This window comes from Rana temporaria, chromosome 4 (assembly GCF_905171775.1).
Source record: "Rana temporaria chromosome 4, aRanTem1.1, whole genome shotgun sequence".
In the NCBI taxonomy this organism is placed as follows: Eukaryota; Metazoa; Chordata; class Amphibia; order Anura; family Ranidae; genus Rana; species Rana temporaria.
The window spans coordinates 26,377,862-26,396,968 of record NC_053492.1 but is presented as its reverse complement, the minus strand read 5'-3'; the positions used below and the strand labels follow the sequence as shown (position 1 = coordinate 26,396,968).

The 19,107-nt window shown below is 48.4% G+C and overlaps 1 protein-coding gene across 1 annotated transcript in view; it reads right to left on the bottom strand.

Annotated features, from left to right (window-relative positions):
* Positions 1 to 5,263: 5,263 nt before the first annotated feature.
* EPHX2 (epoxide hydrolase 2) overlaps positions 5,264 to 19,107 on the bottom strand; it is a 143,184-nt gene continuing 129,340 nt past the window's right edge. Inside the window, exon 19 of the mRNA XM_040348146.1 lies at positions 5,264 to 5,653. Coding sequence (XP_040204080.1) covers positions 5,578 to 5,653 — 76 coding nt within the window. The 3' untranslated portion in view covers positions 5,264 to 5,577. The remainder of the gene's footprint in view (positions 5,654 to 19,107) is intronic.

Sequence of the window (19,107 nt, the reverse complement as noted above, 5' to 3'; positions counted from 1 at the left end):
AGGAGTGGAATGGCAGTTTCCCACCATCCCTGTGCTGAGTTCCCAGGCTTGTACGCCTGCTGTGCCCATTATGAGGGGTTCCCACCATTCCTGTGCTGAGTTCCCGGGTCTGTACACCTTCTGTGCCCATTATGAGGGGTTTCCACCATCCCTGTGCTGAGTTCCCAGGTCTGTACACCTACTGTGCCCATTATGAGGGGTTTCCACCATCTCTGTGCTGAGTTCCCAGGTTTGTACACCTTCTGTGCCCATTATGAGGGGTTTTCACCATCCCTGTGCTGAGTTCCTGGGTCTGTACACCTCATGTGTACATTATGAGGGGCTACCACCATCCCTGTGCTGAGTTCCTGGGTCTGTACACCTGTTGTGTCCATTATGAGGGATTCCCACCATCCCTGTGCTGAGTTCCCAGGTCTGTACACCTGTTGTGTCCATTATGAGGGGTTCCCACCATCCCTGTGCTGAGTTCCCGGGTCTGTACACCTGTTGTGTCCATTATGAGGGGTTCCCACCATCCCTGTGCTGAGTTTGTTGGTCTGTACACCTGGGGTGCCCATTATGAGGGGTTCCCACCATCCCTGTGCTGAGTTTAATATTTATTTTATGTAATGAAGAAGGTAACAGAGCAGGGGGATCTTGTGATGTGCGTTGGCTCTCTGGCCAGCTGACACATTTTCGAACCCTTTCCTTTCACTTTGAAGGCTGCCGCCGGTCATGCTCGTTGGCTCTAACGTGAGGCTCTTTACCAACGATCGAGGGTCTGCGTGAAGTTATTTGCCTTCTATCGATCGCGCTTCTCTTCCCAGTCAGAATTCTCTCATCTCCAGTTTTTACCAAGAGCCTGAAAGGTTTAAAAAGCACGCTTCAAGCGAGAAGAAGATCCATTTCATGGTAATTGTGGAAGAAGACCTATCAGTATTCAACGAAAACCTCCCTTCACAATCAGCCCGCTTTGTATTCTTCTGACATCTTCATCCCTTCTCACGTTTCATCTGCGTAGTCTTCCCAGTCTCTATTTTTTTTTTCATTATATTTAATGATCTTTCTTTCCAATGTTTATATAAGCGGATATTGATTGGTTGGCGCAAAAGTTTTAGGGGCAGATTCACGTAGAGCTGCGTAAAATTGTGCGGGCTTAACGTATCTGATTTACGTTACGCCTCCGCAACTTACACGGGCAAGTGCTGTATTCTCAAAGCACTTGCTCTGTAAGTTGCGGCGGCGTAGCGTAAATCGGCCAGCGTAAGCCCGCCTAATTCAAATTTGGATCAGGGGGGCGTGTTTTATGCAAAATTACTGTGACCCGACGTGATTGACGTTTTTTCGGAACGGCGCATGCGCCGTCCGTGGAATTTCCCAGTGTGCATTGCTCCAAAGTACGCCGCAAGGACGTCATTGGTTTCGACGTAAACGTAAATGACATCCAGCCCCATTAACAGACGACTTACGCAAACAACGTATTTTTTTCAAATTTTGATGCGGGAACGACGGCCATACTTAACACTGGCTGCGCCACCATATAGCAGGGGCAACTTTATGCTGGGAAAATCCTAACGTAAATGTCGTAACGTTACTGCGTCGGCCGCGCGTACGTTCGGGAATTCGCGTATCTAGCTAATTTGCATACTCAATTCGACGGAAGCGCCACCTAGCGGTCAAAAAAAAAAAATGCAGTTTAGATCCGACGGCGTAAGAGACTTACGCTTGTCGGATTTAATGGATATCTATGCGTAACTGATTCTAAGAATCAGGCGCATAGATACGACGGCGCAACTCAGAGATACAATGGCGTATCTGGAGATACGCCGTCATATCTCTTCTGAGAATCTGGGCCATAGCGTCTACAAAATAGGGGATAGAATTATTGCATTTTTATTTTTTTATTTTTTTTTACTAGTAATGGCGGCAATCATTTTTATTGTGATCGTGACATTGCGGCGGACATATCGGACACTTTTGACACTATTTTGGGACCATTCACATTTATACAGCGATTAGTGCTAAAAAACTGCACTGATTACTGTGTAAATGTGACTGGCAGGAAAGGGGTTAGCACTAGGGGGCTCTGAAGGGGTTAAATATGTTCCCTAGTGAGTGATTCTAACTGTAGGGGGAGGGGACCCACAAGGGGAGGAGACCGATGTGTGTTCCTCTGTACTGGGAACACACATCGGTCTCCTCACCGCTGACAGGACATACACACAGATCTACGGTTCTGCCGTGATTGCGGGCAATCGCGGGTGCTTGGCGGACATTGCGGCCGCCGGGCACGCGCACCAGGTCCCGAGCGATGCCGCGAGCACACGTGCACGCCCCCTAGATGGCCGGGAAGCCCAGGACTTTATATGACGTCCACCCAGGTTTAGACATTAACCGCTTAAGCACCGTCGCACGACCATATACGTCGTCAAAATGGCACGGCTGGGCACAAGTGCAAACATGTACGCCCCCTTTAAGACTCTAGCCGTGGGTCGCGAGCGTGCTCTTCTCCGTGACCGTCCCCGCGGGAACAGCGGACCCGATCGCTGCCGGTGTCCCGCGATCGTTTCACAGAGAGGAAGAACGGGGAGAGGTAAGTGTAAACAAACCTCTCCCCGTGCTTCCTAGTGTGGCTGTCACAGATCGTCTGTTTCCTGTCATCGGGAACGACGATCAGTGACGTCACACGCACAGCCACGCCCCCCCACAGTAAGAACACTCCCTTAGGGCACACTTAACCCCCTACAGCGCCCCCTCCTGGTTAACCCCCTTCACTGCCAGTGTCATTTTTACGTTATCCAGTGCATTTCTATAGCACTGATCGCTGTAAAAATGACAATGGTCCTAAAATAGTGTCTAAAGTGTCCGATGTGTCCGCCATAATGTCGCAGTCACGATAAAAATCGCTGATCGCCGCCATTACTAGGAAAAAATAATTATTAATAAAAATGCAATAAAACTATCCCCTATTTGGTAGACGCTATACATTTTGCGCAAACCAATCAATAAATGCTTATTGCAATTTTTTTCATCAAAAATAGGTAGAAGAATACGTATCGGCCTAAACTGAGGGAAAAAAATGTTTTATATATTTTTTGGGGATATTTATTATAGCAAAAAGTAAAAGACATTGCATTTTTTTTTTTTAAATTGTCTCTCTATTTTTGTTTATAGCGCGAAAAATAAAAACCGCAGAGGTGATCAAATACCACCAAAAAAAAGCTCTATTTGTGGGGGGAAAAAAAGAATGTCAATTTTGTTTTGGAGCCAGGTCGCACACAATTAAAGCGACGCAGTTCTGAATCGCAAAAAGGGGCCTGGTCTTTGACCACCCAAACGGTCCGGGGCTGAAGTGGTTAATGTCAGTGTGTTGAGTTGTTTTGAGGGGACAGCAAATTTACACTGTTATACAAGCTGTACACTCACTACTTTACATTGTAGCAAAGTGTCATTTCTTCAGTGTTTTCACATGAAAAGATAGAAGAAAATATTTTCAAAAATGTAAGGGTGTACTTACTTTTGTCAGATACAGTATGCCCCGGATTCACATAGCACTTACGCCAACGTATCTCGAGATTCGCCGCGTAAGTGCACAGATGCGCCGTCGTATCTATGCGCCTGACTTTGAAAGCAAGATACGCCTGAAATTAGGCTTCATCCGACCGACGTAAGTTTCCTACGCCGTCGTATCGTGGGCGCATATTTACGCTGGCCGCAAGGGGCGCTCCCATTGATTTACGCTTTGAATATGCAAATGACTGAGATACGCCGATTCACGAACGTACTTGCGCCCGTCGCAGTAAGATACGCGGTTTACGTAAGTCATACGTCCGGCGTAAAGTTATGCCTCATAAAGCAGGTGTAAGTCAGCAGCATCAATGCACCAGGGAACACAGCCGTCGTATTTTACGTTGTTTACGTAGTACGTGAATAGGGCTGGGCGTAGGTTACGTTCACGTCGTAGGCAGTGATTCGACGTATCTTAGGCGTTCGTTCCGATGTGATTCTGAGCATGCGCATTGGGAAGCGTCCACGGGACGGCGCATGCGCCGTTCGTTCGGCCCATCATTTGCATGGGGTCACGGTTCATTTAAATGGATCACGCCCACTTCTACCTACTTTGAATTAGGCCGGCTTACGCCTAGGAAATTACGTTACGCCGGCGCAACGTTAGGAGCATTTCCTTTGTGAATACTGTGCTCGCCGCTCTGCGCAGCGCATATTCCAATACGCTACGCCCGCCTAAAGATGCGCCGAGGTATGTGAATCCGGGCCTATGTATGTATATATATATATATAAAATGGGCCAGATCCACGTATCGCCGCGCATTTTTACGTCCGGCGTAGCTTATCTCATATACACTACGCCGCCGTAACTTACAGCGTATTTTCCTTATCCACAAAGAATTTGCGCCGTAAGTTACGGCGGCGTAGTGTAAATGTGTCGGCGTAAAGGCGCGCAATTCAAATCACTAAGTTGTGGGCGTGTTTTATGGTAATACGTCTTGACCCGACGTAAATGACGTTTTTTCTGAACGGCACATGTGCCGTCCGTGGGGGTATCCCAGTGCGCATGCTCCAAATTAACCCGCAACAAGCCAATGCTATCAACGTGAACGTAATTCTACGCAAAGCCCTATTCTCAAACGTTTTACGCAAACGACGGAAAATTCGACGCGGTCCTGATGTCAATACTTAACATTGGCTATGCCTCATATAGCAGGGGTACCTTTACGCCAAAAAAAGCCTTACGGAAACTACGTAAAAAAATGCGCCGGCCGGACGTACGTTTGTGGATTGGCGTATCTAGCTAATTTGCATACTCAACGCGGAAATCGACGGAAGCACCACCTAGCGGCCAGCGTAAAAATGCACCTTAGATCCGACGGCATACTAAGACGTACGCCAGTCGGATCTAGCCCAGCTTCAGGCGTATCTTGTTTTGTGGATACAAAACAAAGATACGCCGGAGCAAAATAGAAGTTACGCGGCGTATCAATAGATACGCCAGCGTAACTGCTTCGTGGATCTGGCCCAATGTATGCATCTCTCTAATTATCTAAAAATGCAGATGACATATGAATTTATATAGCCTGCCACCTCTTGCACTTGTCAGGCTGCCCTCAATTACATCATATTAAAGACGGCATCATTCGGGGTGAAAGGCATGACGGGCGCACCACGTGCCCGCCGGCTCTATTTTTGGATGTTCTCAACGTTTCGGTAGCTCAGCAGAAATCTTTTTTTTTTCCTTTTGTTTGTCATGAACAGGCACACACACACCTTTTATCACCATTCCTATTTAATTGGATACAAGACATTATTATTCATAATCGGCCTCTTCCATATGTTTCCATGACAAGGTACGAGGTTAATTGTGGAAAAGGAACGTTCAATAGAAAGAGCCGCTTCTCCGGGAATAAGGCTTTGTTAATAAGAATGACTTTTTGAATTGGCTGCATAACACGGCGGACAATTAACGAGCCCCCGCGTTGTCTCAGGTTCCCGGAATTAGAGAATTCGCTGCGGCTGAACCAAGGCAGACTCTGGTGTGCGCGAGGAGCGGAGAGCGGAGAGCTTGGCGCGGAGAGCTGGCGCTCAGAGTTTGGAAGAAACAGGCGGCGTGTGAACCTCCCCCAACCACTTTACGAGGATCTCGTTTAGGGCAGACGGCCTGCAAAAAGAAAAGTAACGTTACAGTAGATAAGAAGTATAAATCATATTCTATAATTTGTCCCGCTAAGGTAATGCTAACCTTATGATTTTGCATGTCAGCTGGCACCTTGCTCTCTTTCTCACAACTCTCGTCTAAGTACCACCTACCTGGCTGGGTGGTATTTTTTATACTGTGACAGGCTCACCCAGGACAGAGGCTTTTGGAGGGGACTGAATGCTAGCCTCTTGCCTTGCGATCATGGGCCCTGGCATTTGGGGGAGCGGTGCTCTTTGTGAACTGTATGCCTGGGGACCCTGTATATGCCATTAGAGTGACTGATTCATACTGTTGGGACATACAGTGTAAGGAGATGCTAATGCCGTCACCTCCAGCCATCTGTCTGTTCTCTGTGCTAATTGACCCTGCTATTGTGCGAAGATGTCCTGTATTTACACTTATGATAATGTGTATTGTATAGCAGGTGAGCGAGGAGACGTGACGTCTACCCTGAAAGGTCAAATCTATGAGTCACCTCGTCTGGGTAAATGATTAGTTAATTAGCTCATGTTAATTTATGTTCTGTATATAAGGTTGTATTCTTGGTTCTAATAAACACTCCGGGCCAGATCCACAAAGAAGTTACGTCGGCGTATCTATTGATACGCCGCGTAACTTCTAGGATGCTCCGGCGTATCTTTGTTTTGTATCCACAAAACAAGATACGGCTGAATGTGGGCTAGATCCGACTGACGTACGTCTTAGTACGCCGTCGGATCTAAGGTGCATATTTACGCTGGCCGCTAGGTGGCGCTTCCGTTGATTTCCGCTTAGATTATGCAAATTAGCTAGATATGACGATTCTCAGAACGTACGTCCGCCCGGCGCTTTTTTTTACGTCGTTTACGTAAGGCTTTTTTCGGCTTAACATTACCCCTGGGTCCATGAGGCGTATGCAATGTTAAGTATGGATGTCGGGACAGCGTCAAATTTTCCGTTGTTTACGTTGTTTGCGTAAAACGTTTGTGAATAGGGCTTTGCGTAAATTACGTTCACGTCGTCTAGGCATTGAGCGGGCGTAATTTAATTTGAAAAATCTACGTGATACTCAGCATGCACCGTTCGAAATAAGCGACATTTACGTGGGGTCAGGCTTAGTTTACATAAAACACGCCCCCCTGTTCCTCATTTGATTTAGGCGCGCTTACGCCGGAACATTTGCGCTACGCCGCCGTAACTTTAGAGGCAAGTGCTTTGTGAATACAGCACTTGCCTCTCAAAGTTGCGGCAGCGTAGCGTAACTACGATACGCTACGCCCATTTAAAGTTACGCCTATCTACGTGGATCTGGCACTCCATGTTCAGCAGACAAACAAGTCTCGTCTAGTTGTGTGCTGGTGAGCAGCTGGAATATCTGATATCTACCGTATTTTCCGGCGTATAAGACGACTTTTTGCATCTAAAATCATGCCCCAAAAGTCGGGGGTCGTCTTATACGCCGGGTACCTGTCTGTCAGACGGCGGCCATCCATTATTCAAAAGCCGCACCTCCTCCTCAGGCTGTTCCGTGATAGGCGGAACACTAATTTTCCCAGCAGAGCCTCTGTTCAGTGTTTTGCGCCTATCACGGATGCCTTCTCATCCTCTGCCTCGGACGAGAGGACATCCGTGATAGGCGAAACACTGAACAGAGGCTCTACTGGGAAAATTAGTGTTCTGCCTATCACGGAACAGCCTGAGGAGGAGGTGCGACTTTTGAATAATGGACGCCCGCAGCCTGAGAAACTCTGCAAACAGGAGAAGGTAGGAAGATCGTCGAGGCAGGCATACTGGCACAGTGAGGCAGGCATACGGGCACAGTGAGGCAGGCATACTGGCACAGTGAGGCAGGCATAATGGCACAGTGAGGCAGGCATAATGACACAGTGAGGTAGGCATAATGGCACAGTGAGGCAGGCATAATGGCACGCCAAATATCAGGCAGTCTCACCAGCGGAAGGAACCTTTCCTGACAAAAAGATTATAGCAATGTGATAGGTTGTGTAACCATAAAATGTCCATCCACAAATGGAGGCCTCCACAAGGGGATTAGAAGCAAAATCCAGCAGGAGCGCCAGAGTATAAAAGAGAAGAGAGGTGTCTCTAAGTGTAGCAATATGTTGCTAAATGTTGTACCTTCATTAACCACTTGAGGACCACCTAACGCTGATATACGTCGGCAGAATGGCACGGCTAGGCACAGGCACATTTCCCTTTAAGTGCTACATTGGTGATCAGTGGGAAGAATGTTCCTTACATTGGTGGTCAGTGGGAAGAATGTTCCTTACATTGGTGATCAGTGAGAAGAATGTTCCTTACATTGGTGATCAGTGGGAAGAATGTCCCTTACATTGGTGGTCAGTGAGAAGAATGTTCCTTACATTGGTGATCAGTGGGAAGAATGTCCCTTACATTGGTGATCAGTGGGAAGAAGGTCCCTTACATTGGTGATCAGTGGGAAGAATGTTCCTTACATTGGTGATCAGTGGGAAGAATGCTCCTTACATTGGTGATCAGTGGGAAGAATGTCCCTTACATTGGTGGTCAGTGAGAAGAATGTCCCTTACATTGGTGATCAGTGGGAAGAATGTCCCTTACATTGGTGGTCAGTGAGAAGAATGTCCCTTACATTGGTGATCAGTGGGAAGAATGTCCCTTACATTGGTGATCAGTGGGAAGAATGTTCCTTACATTGGTGATCAGTGGGAAGAATGTTCCTTACATTGGTGATCAGTGGGAAGAATGCTCCTTACATTGGTAATCAGTGGGAAGAATGTCCCTTACATTGGTAATCAGTGGGAAGAATGCTCCTTACATTGGTGATCAGTGGGAAGAATGTCCCTTACATTGGTGATCAGTGAGAAGAATGTTCCTTACATTGGTGATCAGTGAGAAGAATGCTCCTTACATTGGTGATCAGTGGGAAGAATGTCCCTTACATTGGTGATCAGTGGGAAGAATGTCCCTTACATTGGTGATCAGTGAGAAGAATGCTCCTTACATTGGTGATCAGTGAGAAGAATGTTCCTTACATTGGTGATCAGTGAGAAGAATGCCCCTTACATTGGTGATCAGTGGGAAGAATGTTCCTTACATTGGTGATCAGTGGGAAGAATGCTCCTTACATTGGTGATCAGTGGGAAGAATGTCCCTTACATTGGTGATCAGTGGGAAGAATGTCCCTTACATTGATGATCAGTGGGAAGAATGTTCCTTACATTGGTGATCAGTGGGAAGAATGTCCCTTACATTGATGATCAGTGGGGAGAATGTTCCTTACATTGGTGATCAGTGGGAAGAATGTTCCTTACATTGGTGATCAGTGGGAAGAATGTTCCTTACATTGGTGATCAGTGGGAAGAATGTCCCTTACATTGGTGATCAGTGGGAAGAATGTTCCTTACATTGGTGATCAGTGGGAAGAATGCTCCTTACATTGGTGATCAGTGGGAAGAATGCTCCTTACATTGGTGATCAGTGGGAAGAATGTCCCTTACATTGGTGATCAGTGGGAAGAATGCTCCTTACATTGGTGGTCAGTGGGAAGAATGCTCCTTACATTGGTGATCAGTGGGAAGAATGTCCCTTACATTGGTGATCAGTGAGAAGAATATTCCTTACATTGGTGATCAGTGGGAAGAATGTCCCTTACATTGGTGATCAGTGGGAAGAATGCTCCTTACATTGGTGATCAGTGGGAAGAATGTTCTTTACATTGGTGATCAGTGGGAAGAATGCTCCTTACATTGGTGATCAGTGGGAAGATTGCTCCTTACATTGGTGATCAGTGAGAAGAATGCTCCTTACATTGGTGATCAGTGGGAAGATTGCTCCTTACATTGGTGATCAGTGAGAAGAATGTCCCTTACATTGGTGATCAGTGGGAAGAATTCTCCTTACATTGGTGATCAGTGGGAAGAATGTCCCTTACATTGGTGATCAGTGAGAAGAATGTCCCTTACATTGGTGGTCAGTGGGAAGAATGTCCCTTACATTGGTGATCAGTGGGAAGAACGGGGGGGGGGGGGGGGGCGCAGGGAAGGAAAATAGAAAAAGATTACATTTCAAATACTGTGCAATAGTTAAAATGTTTCAGAGTTATCATCTACCTATACAGATGTGCTCTCTTTATTGTAAGGACTGGTCTGTCACAACTATACCCAGCCGCCTGGGTCTATGCCCCCAATTCACACTAATGCGGTAATCGATCCAACATCAGTGATTGGTAGAAAAAGGTCAGCGGCCTCTGCGACGGCTTTGGCTCCAGAGGGGGATCAGGTGTGCAGACAAGACCAGATCAGGTTTAAATGAAAAGGAAGTCAGCGATGGGTCAAGACTGAACGCCGCTTGTCAGGGCGAGTGACAGGCAATATGATTTCTCATCTCAGCCTGGAGAGCGGCTTCGCCCCGAGACGCTGGGTGATGGAATATAAAGAAGCTAGAGGGCTCACTTATAGGAAAAATACATTTCAATAAATTTTCAACAAAAACGGCAAACAAAGGGAAGCTTAAAGTACAGATCTCTGTGCTAGCAGAGCTTTTCAAGGCCAGTTTACTATCTTATAGACTTGAGCGGGCTGGACTATAACCACTTAGGACCTTTATGCAGGTAAAGGACCCGGACAGTTTTTGCGATTAGGCACTGTGTCGCTTTAACTGACAATTGCGCGGTCGTGCGACGTGGCTCCCAAACAAAATTGGCGTCCTTTTTTCCCCACAAATAGAGCTTTCTTTTGGTGGTATTTGATCACCTCTGCGGTTTTTATTTTTTGCGCTATAAACAAAAATAGAGCGAAATTTTTGAAAAAAAATCAATATTTTTTACTATAATAAATATCCCCAAAAATATATATATAAAAAAAACGTTTTTTTCCCTCAGTTTAGGCCGATACGCATTCTTCTACCTATTTTTGGTAAAAAAAATCGCAATAAGCGTTTATCGGTTGGTTTGCGCAAAATTTATAGCGTTTACAAAATAGGGGATAGTTTTATTGCATTTTTATTATTTTTTTTTTTTTTACTACTAATGGTGGCGATCAGCGATTTTTTTTCGTGACTTCGACATTATGGCGGACACATCGGACAATTTTTGGGACCATTGTCATTTTTCACAGCAAAAAATGCTATAAAAATGCACTGATTACTGTGAAAATGACAATTGCAGTTTGGGAGTTAACCACTAGGGGGCGCTGTAGGGGTTATGTGTGACCTCATATGTTTTTCTAACTGTAGGGGGGGCCGGGCTGGACGTGTGACGTCATTGATCGTCTTTCCCTATATTAGGGAACAGACGATCAATGAAGCTGCCACAGTGAAGAACGGGGAAGGTGTGTTTACACACAGCTCTCCCCGTTCTTCAGCTCCGGGGACCGGCGGCGATCGGGTCCAGCGGAGCTTCGGACCGGGTCGCGGGCGGGCACTTAAAGAGGACGTACCTGTACGTGCTTGTGCCCAGCCGTGCCATTCTGCCGACGTATATCTGCAGGAGGCGGTCCTTAATTGGATAACCAGAAGGCAATAGAAAATAGCACAGAGTCAGTGGGATTAAAAAAATGACATACAGCGGCACCTGTAGTTTGTAAAAGGAGAAATATCAGTGGGAGGAATAGTGTCCCATCATTGGTGTCAGTAGGAGGAATAGTGTCCCATCATTGGTGTCAGTGGGAGGAATAGTGTCCCATCATTGGTATCAGTGGGAGGAATAGTGTCCCATCATTGGTATCAGTGGGAGGAATAGTGTCCCATCATTGGTATCAGTGGGAGGAATAGTGTCCCATCATTGGTATCAGTGGGAGGAATAGTGTCCCATCATTGGTATCAGTGGGAGGAATAGTGTCCCATCATTGGTATCAGTGGGAGGAATAGTGTCCCATCATTGGTATCAGTGGGAGGAATAGTGTCCCATCATTGGTATCAGTGGGAGGAATAGTGTCCCATCATTGGTGTCATTAGGAAGCATACAAAGAGCCACAGTTTGTAGACCACTGCTCCATGCAATGATGGGAAGGGCTGGCAGGGTGCTGTACATGGCCTCCTCCCTCAGAGCCTTCAGCCCTGATGCAAATATAAAAATGTCTTTATAGGTGGGTGTCAGTCTGGAGGAGTCGGTGTTTCTTGGCATGCATTTGCACACAGACTACAAAGGTCATGCCCACCCTCGATGATTGAAAGAACTGAAACCCCATGAATGAAAGGGGTCGGACCAAGGACAAGAAAAGGGCTTGGTGATGATGAATGTCCTCCAGCCAGGAAGAGGTCACAGTGTGCAGTGAAATCAGAGGAAGTGAGATCAGTAGAGGAGAGGAGCCACTACAACTGTGCAGGACTGAAGGGAAGATTGAAGGGAGGACTGAAGGGAAGACTGAAGGGAAGACTGAAGGGAGGACTGAAGGGGAGACTGAAGGGGAGACTGAAGGGGAGACTGAAGGGGAGACTGAAGGGGAGACGGGGAGACTGAAGGGGAGACTGAAGGGAGGACTGAAGGGAAGACTGAATGGAGGACTGAATGGAGGACTGAAGGGAGGACTGAATGGAGGACTGAAGGGAGGACTGAATGGAGGACTGAAGGGAGGACTGAAGGGAGGACTGAAGGAAGACTGAAGGGAGGACTGAAGGGAGGACTGCAGGGAGGACTGAAGGGAAGACCGAAGGGAAGACCGAAGGGAAGACCGAAGGGAGGACCGAAGGGAAGACCGAAGGGAAGACCGAAGGGAGGACCGAAGGGAGGACTGAAGGAAGGACTGAAGGGAAGACTGAAGGGAGGACTGAAGGGAAGACTGAAGGAAGGACTGAAGGGAAGACTGAAGGGAAGACTGAAGGAAGGACTGAAGGGAAGACTGAAGGAAAGACTGAGGGGAAGGCCGGAGTTTTCTTTAGAGGATTTGAAACTTCTTTATGGATAGAAGAAAAGCCGACACACAAAGGACTCCTCTGATAACGTTAATGGGACACTTGAGAGGTGGATTAAGTACCGGCACAACAAAAGGATCCCGGGAACGGCGCACACAAAAGGAGTTGATATCTGGCTCACATAAAACTCACTCATAAAAGAGAGCCGTGGAGTAAAATGAACGAGCGAACCTCGGCCATAATTCTGCGGCGCAGAAGGCGGCTGCTTCTAATAGCCTATAATCTCCACATTAGGCTTCCTGTAAGAGGCACCGGGAGACGTTCGGCTTTTTATCTCCCTAATGCAGAATATTAATCGCTCTCATCCCACCGGCTCACTTTATTTCTGCGCTTGACGTCTCGCCGTGAATAACCGTTTATATGTTCTGGATTCTGTTTAAGGCTGAACTCCGGGAAAAGCTTTACGGTCCAAATGGGATTTGTGCTTCTGTCCATCCATCCCTGAGATTTACACCGCTCTGCCACACAGCACAGTGCTGTCTGGCAGGATCCAGTCAACGCTTCACCGCTGTTGTTACATTATCCTGATGCAAGGTGAACACAGGAGGTCGGCTGCTGGGCATAGGCACCATTTTTGCAGAGCATTCTCTGATTGGACGAGGTGGATAGAGGCGGAGCAGTGACACTGCACTCTCCACCTCATCCCAGGGCCAGGACAATGGGTAGGCAGAAGGGACGGATGCAGCGAGTTCCTTCTGGTAGAACGCTGACAGGAGTAGTGACAGAAGATCAGTACTTCTGTCAGCCCAGCACTGGAAGAACCGAGGAAAGGAGGAAAGAGCTGGGAAGAGGTGCAGGCTGTGCTCTCTCTCTCTCCCCTTCTCCTCCTAAGCTTGTACACAGTGGCCCGGATTCAAAGAGATTTGCGCTTTTTTTGCGGAGGCGCAGGGCAACGATTTTGCCCTGCGCCCCCGCAAATTTGCTCTGCTGCCCCTGATTCACGGAGCAGAAGCTCCGTGAATTGCGCGGGCGCGCCGGCAAAATTGCCCGGCGCTAGAGCACGCAATTTAAATGATCCCGTAGGGGGCGGGAATCATTTAAATTAGGCGCGCTCCCGCGCCGAGCGTAGAGCGCATGCTCCGTTGGGAAACTTTCCCGACGTGCATTGTGGCAAATGACGTCGCAAGGACGTCATTTGCTTCCAAGTGAACGTGAATGGCGTCCAGCGGCATTCACGAATCACTTACGCAAACAACGTGAAATTCAAATTTCGCGACGCGGGAACAACGGGTATACTTTAGCATTGGCTGCCCCTACTATTAGAAGGGGCAGCCTTACGCGAAAACCGCCATACGGAAACAACGTAAACTGCGTACGCAGGGCTCGCGCAACGTTGTGAATCGGTGTTAGTATGCAATTTGCATACTATACGCTGAGCACAACGGGAACGCCACCTAGCGGCCATCGCAAGAATGCAGCCTAAGATATGCGGGCATAAGAGCCTTATGCCGCGCATATCTTAGGCTACAGTCGGCGTAGCAAGGTTCCTGAATCAGGAGCATTCGTTACGCCGGGGCAAGTAAGCAATTGCGCTGTGTAACTTATGGTTACACAGGCGCAATTGCTTCTTGAATCCAGCCCAGTGCTGGGACAAGGTCATCTAGAGCAGTGGTCATCAACCCTGTCCCTGTTATGAATTACCTTGGGGGAGATGCAGACTAGAATACTGCAATCACTGAGCAACGAATGATTTCACCTGTGATGTATTTCTTGAAAACCTGGCCTGTTAGTGGGCCCTGAGGACAGGGTTGATGACCACTGCTCTAGAGCAATGTTTCTCAACTCCAGTCCTCAAGTACCCCCAACAGGTCATGTTCTCAGGATTTCCCTCAGGTGAAACGGCTGTGGTAATTACTAAGGCAGTAATACGGATCAAATCATCTATGCAAAATAATGGAAAGCCTGAAAACCTGACCTGTTGGGGGTACATGAGGACTGGAGTTGAGCCCAGGATGAACATGCCAAATTGAGCCCGCCCCCCCTCCAAGATGTATGAGCATTATGTACCAGCAACCCCCCCCCCCCAAGAAGAAAACATTGAGCATGCTGACCCCCAAACATAAATTCCCTGTCTTCCCACGACAAATCCGCCGCCCCTGCTGAAATACCCCCTCCCAGCACAAATCTTTACCCCCCCCCCAGATAAAATCCTCTTACAAATTCCCCATCTTAGCAGAAATCCCCTCCCACACCACCTTACTTTTTTTTTTTTTTAAGCACAAATCCTCTTCTCTCATGCCCCTCCCAACATGGGATCAGCCTCAACAAAGTGACAGGCAGTATTGAAGTCATCTTACAACTAAGCACTGATGAAGGAGTGTGTGAACCCCTGAAACGTGTCGGTTTTTTCAACTTGTTCATTCAGTAAGATATCCTTTTGGCTTCTACACATCTGGATCTTTCCCCTTCTCTGTTTCAGGTTGACCTTATCACATGGGCTCAGTCTCAGGCAGTACTGAAGTCATCTTATATGTGAGCCCTGATGAAGAAGAGTGTGAACCCTTGAAACGTGTTGTTTTTTTCAACTTATTGCTCATTCAGTAAGATATCCTTTTGTCTTCTTTGCTGTATCTTACATATCTGGATCTTTCCCCTCCTCTGTTTCGGGTTGACCTTATTACATGGGCTCAGTCTCGGGTAGTACTGAAGTCATCTTATATTTAAGCCCTGATGAAGGAGTGTGTGAACTCCTGAAACGGGTCAGCTTGTTCATCCAGTAAAAGATCCCTTTGGCTTCTTTGCTGCAGCTTACATATCTGGATCTTCCCCTCCATCTGCTTCGGGTTGACCTTATCACATGGGAACAGTCTCAACAATGTCACAGGCATTACTGAAGTCATCTTATAACTAAGCACTGATGAAAGAGGTGTGTGAACCACTGAAACGTGTCAGCTTTTTTAACTTGTTCATTCAGTAAGCTATCCTTTTGGCTTCTTTGCTGTATTTTACACATCTGGATCTTTCCCCTTCTCTGTTTCGGGTTGACCTTATCACATGGGATCAGTCTCAACAATGCGACTGAAGTCATCTTATATGTAAGTCCTGATGAAGTGCGTGAATCCCCCGAAACACGTTGGCTTTTTTCATAATGTGAATCCTTCTGGCGCTCTTGCTACATTTTACACATCTGGATCTTTCTCAAGACCCCCTCCTCTGTTTATCACATGGTATCAGCCTCAACAATGTCACAGGCATTACTAAAGTCATCTTATATGTAAACCATGATGAAGGAGAGTGTGAACCCCTGAAACGTGTCGGCTTTTTCAACTTGTTACCCATTCAGTAAGATAATATCCGTTTGGCTTCTTTGCTGTATCTTTCCCCTCCTCTGTTTCGGGTTGACCTTATCACATGGGATCAATCTCAACAATGTGACCGGCAGTACTGAAGTCATCTTATATGTAAGCCCTGATGAAGAAGAGTGTGGACCCTTGAAACATGTTGTTTTTTTCAACTTCTTGCTCATTCAGTAAGATATCCTTTTGTCTTCTTTGCTGTATTTTACATATCTGGATCTTATTACATGGGCTCAGTCTCAGGTAGTAATGAAGTCATCTTATATGTAAGCCCTGATGAAGGAGGTCCTTGAAGCTTCTGAACGGAGCGAGAACCAATTATCCGTCTGATCTTTACGAACAGCATTCCCCGGCTGGCGTTCCCCCGGCTGGCGTTCCCCCGACTGGCGTTCCCCCGGCTGGCGTTCCCCCGGCTGGCGTTCCCCCGGCTGGCGTTCCCCCGGCTGGCGTTCCTCGGCTGGCGTTCCCCGGCTGGCGTTGCTCGGCTGGCGTTCCTCGGCTGGCGTTCTTTGGCTGGCGTTCCTCGGCTGGCGTTCCCTGGCTGGCGTTGCTCGGCTGGCATTCCTCGGCTGGCGTTCCCCCGCTGGCGTTCCTCAGCTGGCGTTCCTCGGCTGGCGTTCCCCCGGCTGGCGTTCCCCCGGCTGGCGTTGCTCGGCTGGCGTTGCTCGGCTGGCGTTGCTCGGCTGGCGTTCTTTGGCTGGCGTTCCTCGGCTGGCGTTCCCTGGCTGGCGTTGCTCGGCTGGCATTCCTCGGCTGGCGTTCCCCGGCTGGCGTTGCTCGGCTGGCGTTGCTCGGCTGGCGTTCTTTGGCTGGCGTTCCTCGGCTGGCGTTCCCTGGCTGGCATTCCTCGGCTGGCGTTCCCCGGCTGGCGTTCCCCGGCTGGCGTTGCTCGGCTGGCGTTGCTCGGCTGGCGTTGCTCGGCTGGCGTTCCCTCGGCTGGTGTTCCTCGGCTGACGTTCCACGGCTGTCGTTCCTCGGCTGGCGTTCCTCGGCTGGCGTTCCTCGGCTGGCGTTCCCTCGGCTGGCGTTCCCTCGGCTGGCGTTCCCTCGGCTGGTATTCCTCGGCTGTCGTTCCTCGACTGGCGTTCTTCGGCTGGCGTTCCCCGGCTGGCGTTCCTCGGCTGGCGTTCCCCGGCTGGCGTTCCCCGGCTGGCGTTCCTCGGCTGGCGTTGCTCGGCTGGTGTTCCCTGGCTGGCGTTGCTTGGCTGGCGTTCCTCGGCTGGCGTTGCTCGGCTGGCGTTGCTCGGCTGGTGTTCCTCGGCTGCGATCGCTTTCAGGAAAACACAATCTGCCAGCTGCTAATGGGGCAATCTTGTAATGTAACCCGAGAGCGGAGGTTAAATGAAAGCCGCGGATAACTGGCGGGCAGAGCCGGGAGATGAGTTCCCGGAGACGCTGACCTGACGTGTAATGAACGTTTTTTTTTTATCAGCCATCAAAACTTGTCAGGATGATTTCTCCTCCGCAATGAGACGCGGGAAAATGTCACCCCGGCTCAACAACGCGCTTCGCCCCCTTGTTACACATCCGCCCGCCACCTTTTCTCATAGATCAGTGGAACCCGAGAAAGATGGATGATCCAACTTCCCTCCATTAACAGCGTCTTGTCCTTTTCTTAGAATCACATTCACACCTCTTAAAGTGCAACTCCGCTTCGCACGACGTTCTTACTGATGTGTGCAGAATTGTATCCTATGGATTTCCAGATCATGGCGCCTGGCGATAGAGGCGCCAGATCAATGTTTATAAACAATGTTACTTTGTATCTCTCTGTCTCCCGTCTGATCAATGTTTATAAACAATGGGGTAGATTCAAGAAGCAATTGCGCCTGTGTAACCATAGGTTACACAGCGCAATTGCTTACTTGCCCCGGCGTAACGAATGCTCCCGATTCAGGAACCTCGTTACGCCGACTGCAGCCTAAGATCTGCACGGCATAATATGCCCGCATATTTTAGGCTGCATTCTTGCGGTGGCCGCTAGGTGGCGTTGCCGTTGTACTCAGTGTATAGTATGCAAATTGCATACTAACACCGATTCACAACGTGCCTGCGTACGCAATTTATGCCGTTTACGTACGGCGGTTTTCGCGCAAGGCTGCCCCTGCTATTAGCAGGGGCAGCCCATGTTACGTATACCCGTCGTTCCTGCGCCGCGAAATTTGAATTTTACGTAGTTTGCGTAAGTGATTCGTGAATGGCGCTGGACGCCATTCACGTTCACTTGGAAGCAAATGACGTCCTTGCGACGTCATTTGCCGCAATGCACGTCGGGAAAGTTTCCCGACGGAGCATGCGCTCTACGATCGGCGCGGGAACGCGCCTAATTTAAATGATTCCCGCCCCCTACGGGATCATTTAAATTGCGTGCTCTTGCGCCGGGCATTTTGCCGGTGCGCCCGCGCAATTTACGGAGCTTCTGCTCCGTCAATCAAGGGCAGCGGAGCAAACTTGCGGGGGCGCAGGGCAAAAACTTTGCCCTGCGCCTCCGTAAATAATGCGCAATTCTACCTGAATCCGGGCCAATGTTAATAAAGTGGCCAGTGAGTGTAAATAGAGAGCACAGAAGCTCCCCCTTTTCTTCGGTCTCTGATAGGGTTGTGCAGAGGGAAGGGGGAGGAGTCACGGCTCTGACTCCTCCTCATGTGAATGTACATTCCAGATTGTTTTTTCAACAAAGCAGATAAGGAAAACTGATGGACATGCGAGCTGAACCTCAGTCTAAGAATATCAACAGGTCTATATGAAAATGGTTGGGAAAGGGGAATATGGTGGAAATTTGAGAGGGGGGAGGGGGAATGTTCAACATTACAGGCAGGTAAAGTGAAGAAGAGGGAAGAGGAGCAAAAAAAAGGGATTTTTATTAACAGCTTACCTGTAAAATCCTTTTCTTGTAGTACATCACGGGACACAGAGCAGCATAGCCATTACATATGGGTTATATAGTGCACCTTCAGGTGATGGACACTGGCACTCTCCGACAGGAAGTTCCCTCCCTATATAACCCCCACCCATAGTGGGAGTACCTCAGTTTTGTAGCAAGCAATATGCATCCCAAAATTCCCCATAAGAGGGGTGGGAGCTCTGTGTCCCGTGATGTACTACAAGAAAAGGATTTTACAGGTAAGCTGTTAATAAAAATCCCTTTTTCTTTATCGTACATCACGGGACACAGAGCAGCATAGCCATTACATATGGGATGTCCCCAAGCAATGCTCCATGAGGGGAGGG